Here is a 12,578-nt window from a genome sequence, read left to right on the forward strand (position 1 = left end):
AAGGATTTCTGAATCCTTATTGGTCGAGGTCATCTCATCAGCCTTATCGGCGAAGTGAGGTGTTACAAGTTATTACATTCGGCACGTTGAAAGCCGGATTTGATATTGAACTTTGTAAAAATAGTAACCTTGTCTTCAGGTTCGAGAGCCCAAGAGGCCGAGACGTGTTCCTTCCTCGGCCGCAATCGCAAGACGCAGAAGTCAGCCGCGCACCCAACGCAACATCAAAAAATTTACTCCTCGGCCGAGCTCGGCCGACGAGTTGCCACACCCCGCACTCATCGAATGACGTAGTTAGCTTATAGATTACTCGGCCTGCGCGCCACGTAGGCTTTGTAGTTTTTAGGGTCAACATTTTGGCACGCCCGGTGGGACCTAGTGCTAAACTACGAAGTTCATGCCAATTGAAACACGATCGGTAAAAAAGAAAACAGCTATGGGAAAGTCGACATCAGATTTGCCGATTCAGAACATAGGACAAAGTGTGCCACAGGCGCAGAATCCTCTTAGCGCTGTGACACCTGAGTCCACAAGCGCGACTCGTCGAGAGAGAGAAGTTAATCTCGGCGGTCAATTCCGCAGTCTAGACATCCCTAATAGAAACACCTGCGTTCTCAATGAAGGGATAATAGAGGTGTGCGACGAGGATGGTGGTGAAGGATCTGACCCACCAACAAGGTCGTTTCTTCGAAAGCGACTAGACGAGCAGTCTCGGTCAGTCGAGCAGATGTTTAGTCGAGGCATTGACAAGCTGCATAACGTGATACTCAGTTCCAATGAGCGACAAACCAGATTGCTCGAAATGCTGGTTAGTAAAGTCAGTGACAGCAGGCCTTTCGATCTTCTCCAGCACTTACCAACAGGAAACAATCCGTTACCAATTATGCCGGCCGAGCCTATTCATGCTCGGCTCAAACCAATTGACTTGGAAAAAGGAGTGGGGTCGAATAGTAGGTCAGACGGAACCGACCAGAGGGTCGAAGCAACACCTGTTGATGTGACCGAAGTTCAGCGGATGATCGACTCGGCCATGAAGAAAGGGCCGAAGTTTCCTAAGTTTATCCATCCGTACCCAGCTTACGTGGAAACGTTCAGATACCCGAAGGGTTTCAAGATCCCAGATTTTAGCCTTTTTACCGGTGAATCATCCCTATCTTCGTTGGAGCACGTGGCTCGTTTCACCGCGCAATGCAGGGATGTTAATGGTGATTTCCATAAGTTACGGCTGTTCAACTTCTCATTGACCGGCTCAGCATTCGCCTGGTATATCAATCTCCCTCCTAATTCCGTCCAAGACTGGGAGGAGTTGGTCGAGAAATTCCACGAGCAGTTTTATCGGCCAGGGATGGAGATGTCAGTTTCCTCATTAGCAAGGATGGCTCAAGCATCTGATGAATCACCAATGGATTATCTTACCAAGTTCAAATCAGCCAGGAATTGGTGCCGAGTGCCTTTACCCGAAGTCGAATTTGTCAGGCTTGCTTTGAACGGCCTCGACATCGAATACAAAAAGAAATTCTTGGGGGCAAACTTTCGGGATATGTACGAATTAGCCCAACATGTCGAGCAGTATGATTACTTGCTCCGTGAGGAAAAGATTTCGAAAGTTCCAACTCGGGGGACGATTTACAAGAATCCTACTGTCAATCATGCATCAACCGATGATGAATGCGTTAGTGTGGATGCAGCTAAGATAGTGATAGATAAGCCATACGTTTGCAAGGCATTGACTCAAGTTGACTCTAGGGAAGTCAAAAGCCGCTCGGCCACTGAAGGAACGTTGAAACCGTCAAAAGTTTATACTTTTGATATTACAAAGGCTGACGCAATTTTTGACCAACTTTTATCAGCAAGAATCATCAAGCTTCGGCCTGGTCACAACATTCCCAAGGCCGAAGAGCTTAAAGGAAAGGTGTATTGTAAATACCACAATTCAAGCAAACATACGACAAACAATTGCGTCGTGTTTCGCGACAACGTCCAAAGCTGGATTGATAATGGCAAACTGAAATTTCCAGAGAAGAAGATGAGTGTTGATACTGACCCGTTCCCCACGGCAACAGTAAATATGGTCGATGCGTGCCTACCTAAGGACAAAGGGAAAGGAAAGGCCGAAGTTGTTGCGACGCAACGCTTGCGGAATCAGAATTCTCGGCCACGGTTCATGGCCAATTTTCGTTCAAACGAACCACCTACAGCTTTAACAGGACCCGCTATTGTCAAACCTATGATGGATTATAGCACCGATGAAGACAGTGGGACGGTGGTTTTGTGCCGTAAATGTAGAGCAAAGGTCGATAGTGAGCCAGAGGAGAAGCCCTCTTCGCTTATAGCAGAACGACCGATGGCCGCAACCCGGCAAAAGGTAGCTAACGTAGGCCAACATCAAGGGGTTTTTGATAGGCTCAGTCCTAAAGTACGGATGGAGGAGACACCCTCGGTCAGGCGGCGCCTCGATTTTGATGCTTCATTCTATGACGATGATTACTATAAACGTAATTCTAGCAGTTCAGAATCATCGCGGAGCCAAAAAACCTTCAAACCTCCCGAGCCTAGAGATCAACGATGGTATACATATCATTCTTCGAAAGGCGTCTACACCGCACTGTCCAAATCCCAGAAATACCGGCACCAAAGGATAGATTGCATGGCCCGCCGACGGGCAGCCCAAGAAACTTCGGTCCCTAAATGGCGGCCGAAGGACATAATTGCTATTGATGATGAACGACCACCTCCGGCCATTATGACAGAGTTGGCTCAAGGGAAACGGCTGGTCGACCAAGATGTCAAAACCACGTTTGAAGAGGCCGATAAACGGATCAAACTTCTTCTTTGACCAGGGGAGATGAAGGCACGCATTGAACATTTCAGGCAAGAGGCCGAAAGCAAATTAACCCCTCCAGTTATACAAGAACCTTTGATCAGAATTCGACGGAATTTGCATCCCCCGTTCCTTGGGGAGTCTTTGGAATATATGCGCGAATTTCATAAGAAACATTCGGCCAACGATCTGTATGGTTTGCCGAAGGCATGCCAGGACACCATTGATCTAGTCCTGACTTGTCCTGAGGCCGAGCGAATCATCTAGAAAACCTCAGACCCAGGATTGAAAGCAAGGTTCCAGCACATAAAAGAAGCTCGTGTCCTTGGATTTGAAGTCGACCCATACACTGATATCGATGCAGCCGACCTTCCTTTCTCAATGGAGGACCTTCAGTATTTACGATATCACTTCGAAGTATTTTTGGCTGTTTCGCTCTTCGGCCTTACGACCGATGAAATAGCACGTGTTGCACGTCTAGATGCTTATCTCGACACCAGGAATTCCCGGCTACACTACCAGGAACAGGTCCAGGTCCTAACCCCAAGCACACTGTCGATATCAACCTCACCTGAGGCAGTCACGCAGAACCAACAAGTTGCCGAAGCAGCACCGCAGGATCAAACCATCGGAGAAGGAACTGAAGAGTCTCGTTGTCCAACTTTGACAACAATGGAGTTCGCAGTCGCCGACCAACCGAGGGATGAGGCTAGCGAGGAGGATGGCATCGTAGATGCCGAGGGCCTTCCATTGCTCGCCGAAGAGCCTTTCCATTCGGACAACCCAGGTTGTGGTCGTCGAGGGCCAGGAGCCTTGGGGTTTTGCTGCATCCCATCTCGACCATTCAAACCCTTGGAGCAAAGATGATAGGCAGTGCTCCTGAAGAAGTCCAGTAATGGTTGACGGTACTGCCGCCTTGAAAAGAGGACCTAAGATTTGGTGGGAAATGCTCATGTCACTTTCAAACCGTATGGTTTTGATCGAGATTCGATCAAGAATTTTCTAATGCTGGTCACATTCCCTGGAAAGCTTAGAGATGAAGGATGCCATTGTATGAAGGAAGCACGGTGTAAAAAGTTTTCTGGGTTGGGGGATTTGAAGATGGAGACCTGGAAAAGAGAAAGATGCTGGAGAACAAGGGCAAAAATTTCAGAGTTTTTTGAAAACATAAAGTAGGAATGAGGGATTTCAGTATTTATAGGATTTTGGCAGGAAGGGCAATCGTTTGAAATTCAAAACAAAGGGCAAAATCGACCGAAGGAATCGCTAATCATGATGAACATTTGGGAAATGCAGTTGAGAAGACCGAAGGTCTCAGGTTTTGGGGGCGCACGATTGCGTGTGACGGCGAGATTAATGGCGGAAGACGTTTCGACGCCTGCACGATGACAAGTGACTCACGAATTGAGGTAGTGGCTCGCGGATTGAGGTAGAGTGGCTAAGTTCAGCCATAAGGTCATGATGGCATGACGGTTCAGGCAGCCGCACGCCTTAGACGTCATTATTAGGGATTGGCCGTGTTAAAAGGACGCCACGTGGCGAGTTTGGTTAGCAGGATCAAGATCGTGCAATCGTGTTCAATAAATGCGCCTTGGAACTCGGGCACTAGGGTTCTGAGTGGTAGATTCGCTTCTTCAAGGCTGAAACTCGGCCGAGGACCTCAGAAGCGAGGGGGTAATGTTTGGGCCCAAAATAATAGTTTGGGCCGAGTTTAGGATCATTCTCGGCCCGGGAGGCCATGCGGCAAGAAGGCCATGGATCGTTCAGCTCGTGGGCTTCCAAGCCTAGGTTGGTTAGATCATAACACAAGTCGAGTCCTAGTACAATAGAGAGTTTAGCAGGATCGGTGACCCAGAAGCGAATCCGGCTCAGTTAAGGACTAGGTTCACAATCCTAGTGAAAATAGGACTGGTCGAGGTGGTGTTGATCCGGAGAGGAAGACCTAGTCCGAGTAGGATTTTAACTCGGATTCAAGATCCAGTACTATAAATAGGGGAAGCTGTACATCATCCAAGCCCCCTGCAAATCAATACAAAAATTACCCTGCGCAAATTCTCACAACTTGTGATTTTTCTTTTTCTTTTTCGCTGACACATCTTCCGTTGGCTTCAACAGCACTGTGGAAGCAACCGGTGATATCTTAAGTCGGCATAGATAGCTCTGTCACCGTAGAATCAGTCGGTCTCGCAGTATCTTCCGTTGGCATCAACAGCACTGCGGCGAGAACGATTGATTACCTATCCAAGTCTCGGTCGAGAAGGATTTCTGAATCCTTATTGGTCGAGGTCATCTCATCAGCCTTCTCGGCGAAGTGAGGTGTTACAAGTTATTACATTCGGCACGTTGAAAGCCGGATTTGATATTGAACTTCGTAAAAATAGTAACCTTGTCTTCAGGTTCGAGAGCCCAAGAGGCCGAGACGTGTTCCTTCCTCGGCCGCAATCGCAAGACGCAGAAGTCAGCCGCGCACCCAACGCAACATCAAAAAATTTACTCCTCGGCCGAGCTCGGCCGACGAGTTGGCACGCCCCGCACTCATCGAAGGACATAGTTAGCTTATAGATTACTCGGCCTACGCGCCACGTAGGCTTTGTAGTTTCTAGGGTCAACAATATGACTCCCAACCTGAGAAGTAAGATGTTAATCCTGGTACTCGTGAGGATTTAGATCTCCTATACTGCATTGGATTATGAGGAAATTTCAAATTTCAAAGGAATGTTAAAATTATGAAATTTATATTCTAGAATTTGTAAATTTTTTGTTTGGCTAACTTTAGGAATAAAGAAATTCAAATAACGTATATCTAGAATCATTAATATATTTGTGGAAGATAATAAGTTAGAAAATGTTACTAGCGCAGGTGGAGGCGGCAGCAATCGTGATGGTGGGTGGTGATGACGATAGGCAGTGGCGGTGGCCGTGATGCTTCTCTACGAAGAACCTCGCATCAAGTACCGGGCCAACCGCGGAGATTTGTCTCCTTCAGTTTCAACGCGGACATGCACATCAAGGAATCACTTTCAATCACTGCGGCGGCTGACGACTTCAAATCTACTAGCAATTGGGCCCCTTCCCTTGTAGCCATAGCCTCAGCAGGCAAAGCAGACTGAAGACAATCCCAATCCCACCGGTGCCTGAATTTGAACAATTTCATTTTTGTCTTTATTTAGTTCAACACTAGGGTTTGGAAAGTGATCATTGTGACAAAGTTTTAAATTTAAAAAAAGAATTACTTAAAATTGTTATCAATTTTTAGGTTTTAATGTTCATCAAATGAACTATTTGTAGTTAATTCTTCCACATCCTTTCCAGTTTCCACCAACTTTTTCATACCCTTCTTTTATGCACACAAATATATATATATATATGTATATATGTATGTATGTATGTATGTATGTATTGAATGTGCTTATCTAAAGGCCTTAACTAAATTATTAGCTTAAAAGAATTTCAAAAAAGAAAACATATCAAATAGTTTAACTAAAGGAATTTTGCAATGTCAAAATTGATCTTAGCTTCCATTTTTCTCAGGAATTTCGCAAAGTGAAAATCGATCCATCTTCCTCCTTAACCTTTCAGGATTTGTAACTCCTATATGCCATAGACGAAAGCTATTGATGTAATGAATACTTCTTAACTTGGGTTAATATAAAATCCAAACAAGAAAATATTCCATTCATGAAATTTCTTTTATCTCCCATGAAAAATAAAAAAAAATAAGGTTCTCAATCCATTGATTAAAACCTTATTGCTTTTCAATTTTTTTTATCAAGGTCCTTAAGTTTTAATAAATGTGATTATTTCAATAGCAAAATATATACATGTCAAGATAATTAAATTTTATTTCCAAATATGTTTGTTTAGTGATAGGACCGTTACATTTGATATATTTATATTTATGGCTAAACTTTGTATCATATATTTCTACTTTTAGATGGTAGCCATTTTTAATTTGCAATTTTTTTTTAATTTGTACCAATTTTCTTTCTAGCTTTAATTTGCACCGTATTTTTATATTTTAAATTTTTATTTGTACTAAATAAATTTTTTCAACCTTTTATTTTTACCCATTATTATTTATAATATACCCATATTTCTTTAAAACTGTTTTACTTGTTATATGTAAAATAAACTTTTTTTTTTGTAAATATACCATTTTTTATGTTAAATGCACCCATTGTTTAATATAATTTTTTTTTTAATTCTAAAATGTACCCATTGTTTTTTTATGTATAAAATGGACCTTTTTTTATTTATAAAATTTACCAATTTTTTATATGCATGTAAAATGTACCTAAATTTTTTTATTATAAGTGTACTTATATTTATAAAAATAAAAAGATCCCTTTTTTTTTTATAATCTAGAATGCATCCATAAGCAATTATTATTATTATTATTATTTGGTTGAAACCCATAAGCAATTTTGAATAATTGAATTGGTAGTGTAAATGAAGCAAAATAACGGTTTGAGTCTTTATTGGTATTATTGCATCTCTTTTATTATTAGGCTTAATCGGATAAATGGTTCCCGTGGTCATAAGGTATTCGGATGATAGCCCCTGTGGTAAAAAAATTCGTATTTAAACCCATGTGGTCGCAGTCTGTTAGGATTTAAACCCCTGTGGTCTAAGTCTGTTAGGATTTATGCCCTTCTGTCATTCCTCCATTAGGTTTAGGTTGGCAAAATCGGATAAATGGTCCCCGTGGTCATAAGGTATTCGGAAGATAGTCCCTGTGGTAAAAAAAAATTCAGATTTAAACCCCTGTGGTCTAAGTTTGTTAAGATTTATGCCCGAAACTAGAGGTTCTGTCATTTCTCCACTAAGCTTACAGGTGGAGCAGAGTTTCTCTGAGGAGACGCGACAAAACGAGGTGGAACTAATAAATCACATAATTCATTAAAATTCAAGATCTAATAAATCAAATAATTCAAAATGCCTTTATAAAATTAACGAGTTTTTTTACTCCCAAATATCCAACCGATTAATTAATTCTTTATAACATATTCTATTTTTCTTTGACAAATAAGACAGTAATCGTTGGCGTTTTCCCAAAATTTTACATAAACCTCTATGAGATAAATAGTTTTTTTTGTGTAATTGTGAATGTGAAGTAAGTCTTCGTATCCTATTGGTGAAACTAACTATTTGAAATTCAACAGATCCTCTGTTTTCGTCTTTTTCTTCTTGTGAAATAACTGAGATGAATGAATTTTTTTACCATAAACTAAAATCTTCTCTCCCCCCCTCTTTTTATTGTAAGATATTTTTTATTGATAGATACTCAGAGAAACTCTGCTCCACCTGTAAGCTTAACGAAGGAATGACAAAACCTCTAATTTCAGGCATAAATCCTAATAGACTTAGACTACATGAGTTTAAATCCGAATTTTTTCTACTATAGGGGCTATCTTCCGAATTCCTTATGACCACGGAGACCATTTATCCGATTTGGCCAACCTAAACCTAATGGAGGAATGACAGAAAGGCATAAATCCTAACAGACTTAGACCACAGGGGTTTAAATCATAACAGACTGTGACCACAGGGATTTAAATCCGAATTTTTTTACCACAGGGGCTACCATCCGAATACCTTATGACCACAGGGACCATTTATCCGATTAGGCCTTATTATTATGTGGCAGGAGAATGACTTCAATTCAAAACCTAAAATGCATAACATTTAGGGGCCAAGAACTGCAATTAAACTAGGCCAAGAATTGCAACTAAACTATCCCAAATTAAATGTCTTTTGAAATTAGTTACACGGTATCCAGGACCATGAAATTTTAATATAATATGGACAAAATGGACACTTTTTTATTGAGCTTAGTTAATAACTGGATCTTCTGAACACCAACGCGAGGAGCAAAACGAAGTCAGAAAAAATTGAGCCCATTAGCGAGAGCATGACAAAAATTAAGAGGATGCAGTCGAAATAGAGGCTTGATCGACAATGGTTTCTATGGTCTGACAGGTGCGCAACGAACCGGAATCCGTGAGACACCAAAAAGTGACAGCAAGAGAATGCGAGTTCGAGAACGGTGGAAGAGAGGGCAGGTTCGAGAACAACAGAAGAAAGATATGAGAGAGTAGCGGAAACCAAGAGAAAAATCGAGAAGGTACGGTTGAAATGGAGGGTCGATCGATGATCGACGCGTGGACCGAATGGGCAAAATAGCCATTTGACTGTACAGAGGAGGAAACAGCAAGGCAAACGGAGGAAAAACCGAGGGGCAAAACCGTCCGCCCACTGGTCATCCACAGTACCACGTGGTTGGGTTTTAGTATATAGAGATTTATTTAAACAACACATCCGTTTATCTTTTAAATCTTCTCTTAAAGATTATCTCTACTAAAAGTCACATAAATTTGAAACCATATAACTATTAGATTTAATGGTAGTCCTTAGGTGTTCTTTTTTTTTTATTTAAAGAGTCTTTAAGTCTTCTTTGTAGAGCTATATTCGTCCATTTTATCACTACAAATAAATGTCTTATTGGTTTTTTATTTATCTAATTTTTTACAAAGATCTATGGATGAAGAATTGAAATAAAGACATTTCGATTTCCTAAAAAGTTACGAACGAAAACTACTATGAAATGTTTCCAAACTTGTGTTAAAATGGGTGTCCCCGATCCTGCTAGTTGTATATAAAAAAGGTATATATGGTGACATATCAGGTTCGTCGTATATGACTTATTTTGTTATAAATTATAATATCATAGTGGGAAGATTTCGTACGTCCATAGTTCTCTCTCTTTGAATACATTAATTAATACTTCTATCTTCATGAAAATAATTTGTCTTGCATATATATACTCAAAAATAAATTATAGTTTTTTTTTCTTTTGCCTATTGAACATTTTTTTTTTAATTTAACTGTAAAATCCACTCGACTCTAGCATTGCTATCATGAGAAATGACTTTTAGTAGAATTTATTAAATAAATAAGAAAAAATAAATCGCAGTTGACTATTTGCAAAATTATTTGCCCTTCCACCCAGAACCGATAAATTTTTCCCTCCCACTACGAATGTCAAACAAAAATATACTTAAAAAGGGACACGCCCATTTTCCTCCTGCATTGTTTGACTCCATTTATTCTGGGGTTTAGTTCAACTCAGCCGCTGTTGACCAAAAAATATACGTAAATGAAATCAGCCGTCGAATCTCTCCAGATGAAATCCGACGGCAACCTCAGAATTATTAATTTTCGAGAGTACAGATATATCTTTTATATATATCGATCAAACACGTCTCCTGCATATATATATGAGTGCCTGAGCAAATTAATGTCCAAATCTCAGTTATCACATAGACAGCGAGAATGAGTCCCATCCTTCTCCTGGTCTTTCTTGCCTTCTTCTGCTCTGTCATCCACATAATCTCAAGATCTAAACACCCAAAAAAACTGCCTCCTGGCCCTTGGGCGCTGCCAATCATTGGTAACCTTCACATGCTAGGCAACCTCCCACACCGCAGCCTCCAACACTTAGCCAAAAAGTATGGACCTATAATGTCCATGCGCCTAGGCAGCAAAACCACCATAGTGGTCTCGTCCCCCAAAGTTGCCGAGCTATTCCTTAAAACCCACGACACCATCTTCGCTAGTCGCCCCAAAGTCCAATCATCGGACTACTTGTCGTATGGCACAAAGGGTATGGGTTTTAGTGAATACGGTCCGTACTGGCGCCATATTAGGAAGCTGTGCACACTTCAGCTTCTTTGTCCGTCAAAAATCGAGGGCTTTGCTCCGCTGAGGAGGGAGGAGGTCGGGTTGTTGGTGCAGTCGTTGAAGAAGGCCACGGAGGCCGGAGAAGTGGTGGATCTTAGTGAGAAGGTTGGTGAGCTTATTGAGGGTATAACGTATCGGATGGTGTTGGGAAGCAAAAATGATGATACGTTTGATGTCAAGGGAATTATTGAGGAGATCATGTTGTTGACAGGGGCAGTCAACATTGGTGATTATGTTCCTTTCCTCAGTCCATTTGATATTCAGGTATATATGTGTGTGTTCATTTTCTTTTAATAGACATGAAATATGAACTGATGATAACATGGTGAGATAAGTTTACGTGTCCCTTTAGGTTACCATATTTGTTCCTCTAATAGTAAAGAAAATTTTTTAGCGCGAATTTCAAACTTCAAGACTTATACCACTAAACTGTGATATTATGTGACTGCTAAATTTTTTAATATGAAGATAAAAATAAGAAACTCCAGAATTATTGCATTAATAGGTTCGCTCCCATTTACACAAACACAAAATGCAATGCTTTATACACGTATGTCATTCATATATCATGCAATAGGTCGGTATCATCGATTCATCATTGCATGATCTCCTTCTCAGGGATTGAACAAGCGCATGAAGACACTTAGCAAGACAATCGACCAACTTCTGGAAAAGATAATTGGGGAACACGAACAAGTTTCTAAAAGTAAGCAACTACAAGGCCGCCCTCAAAATCATAAGGACTTTGTGGAGATGCTGCTTTCATTGATGAACCAACCATTAAACCCTAACGACGAGCAAGTCTACGTAGTCGACCGAACTAATGTGAAAGCCATCTTACTGGACATGATTTCGGGTGCCTTTGACACGTCAGCGACCGCGATTGTTTGGAACCTTGCCGAACTCTTGAGGCATCCTAGGGTAATGAAGCTTCTCCAACAAGAGCTCCAAACCGTGATCGGAATGGATAGAACGGTGGAGGAGAGCGATTTGCCAAAGTTGGCCTACTTGAACAAGGTTATCAAAGAGAGCTTTAGGCTACATCCGGTAGCACCGTTGCTGATTCCACATGCATCCATGGAGGACATCACGGTTGATGGATATCATATACCCAAGAAATCCACCATCTTTGTGAACATCTGGACGATTGGGAGAGATCCAAGTGTATGGTCAGATAATGTGGAAGAGTTTTACCCTGAAAGGTTTAATGACAGTGACGTTGACCTTAAGGGGCATGACTTCCAGCTTTTACCATTTGGGTCCGGAAGAAGAGGGTGCCCTGCCATGCAACTAGGGTTAACCACGGTTCGTCTAGCTCTGGCAAATTTGGTCCACTGCTTCAATTTTGATCTCCCAAGTGGCCTCCTCCCTAACGAGTTGGACATGACCGAGACTTTTGGGCTGTCGCTGTCAAAAACCAAACACTTGCTTGTCGTGCCCACATATCGCCTACACAATTAACATTCATAGAGATTTGGTTTTGCATATGGTGTGTATATACCATTATTCTAAAAATTCCCGCTTAGTGCCATCTAAGTTCCGTTTAGTGCACCTTCGGCGTTTGAAAATTAAGAAATGATGCCTAACCCACCTTGGTCACAACTCTCACTTACAAAATAGATAAATTTTATTTTGCATTTTATTTTTTTTAATAAATTGTAAGCGACTTGTTGAATATTTAGATGAATAATCTATGTTATTTTGTTTTACAATTTATGTATCTTAATACAATTATGTAATTCATTTTATATATTTTACAATTTATATATACATATACTAAATAATAAAGTACCTATTTTTACTTTTTTGATCCCATTTGTTAAGTTACATCGCCAAACCTAAATAAGATGATCAATGACTTTACTGTAAAGATCCATCATCATATTCATGACACTGTTCCAATCATTCAAAAGGACCATAAACAAAATGTAATCTAACACAACTGGCATGATTTCGTAATTTAACTAGTTTAACAACAACCACCACCACCACCACCAAGCCTTATCGTACTAAGTGG

General features: G+C 40.9%; 1 protein-coding gene across 1 annotated transcript; it reads left to right on the top strand.

Annotated features, from left to right (window-relative positions):
- Nucleotides 1–10,092: 10,092 nt before the first annotated feature.
- On the top strand, nucleotides 10,093–12,273 carry LOC103424586 (cytochrome P450 CYP736A12-like). Its single transcript, XM_008362678.4, has 2 exons — nucleotides 10,093–10,825; nucleotides 11,180–12,273. The coding sequence occupies exons 1-2, from the start codon at nucleotides 10,154–10,156 to the stop codon at nucleotides 12,020–12,022; spliced, it is 1,515 nt and encodes a 504-aa protein (XP_008360900.1). The 5' UTR covers nucleotides 10,093–10,153; the 3' UTR covers nucleotides 12,023–12,273.
- The last annotated feature ends 305 nt before the right edge of the window (nucleotides 12,274–12,578 follow it).

The sequence above is a fragment of the Malus domestica genome, chromosome 14, assembly GCF_042453785.1.
Source record: "Malus domestica chromosome 14, GDT2T_hap1".
Lineage (NCBI taxonomy): Eukaryota > Viridiplantae > Streptophyta > Magnoliopsida > Rosales > Rosaceae > Malus > Malus domestica.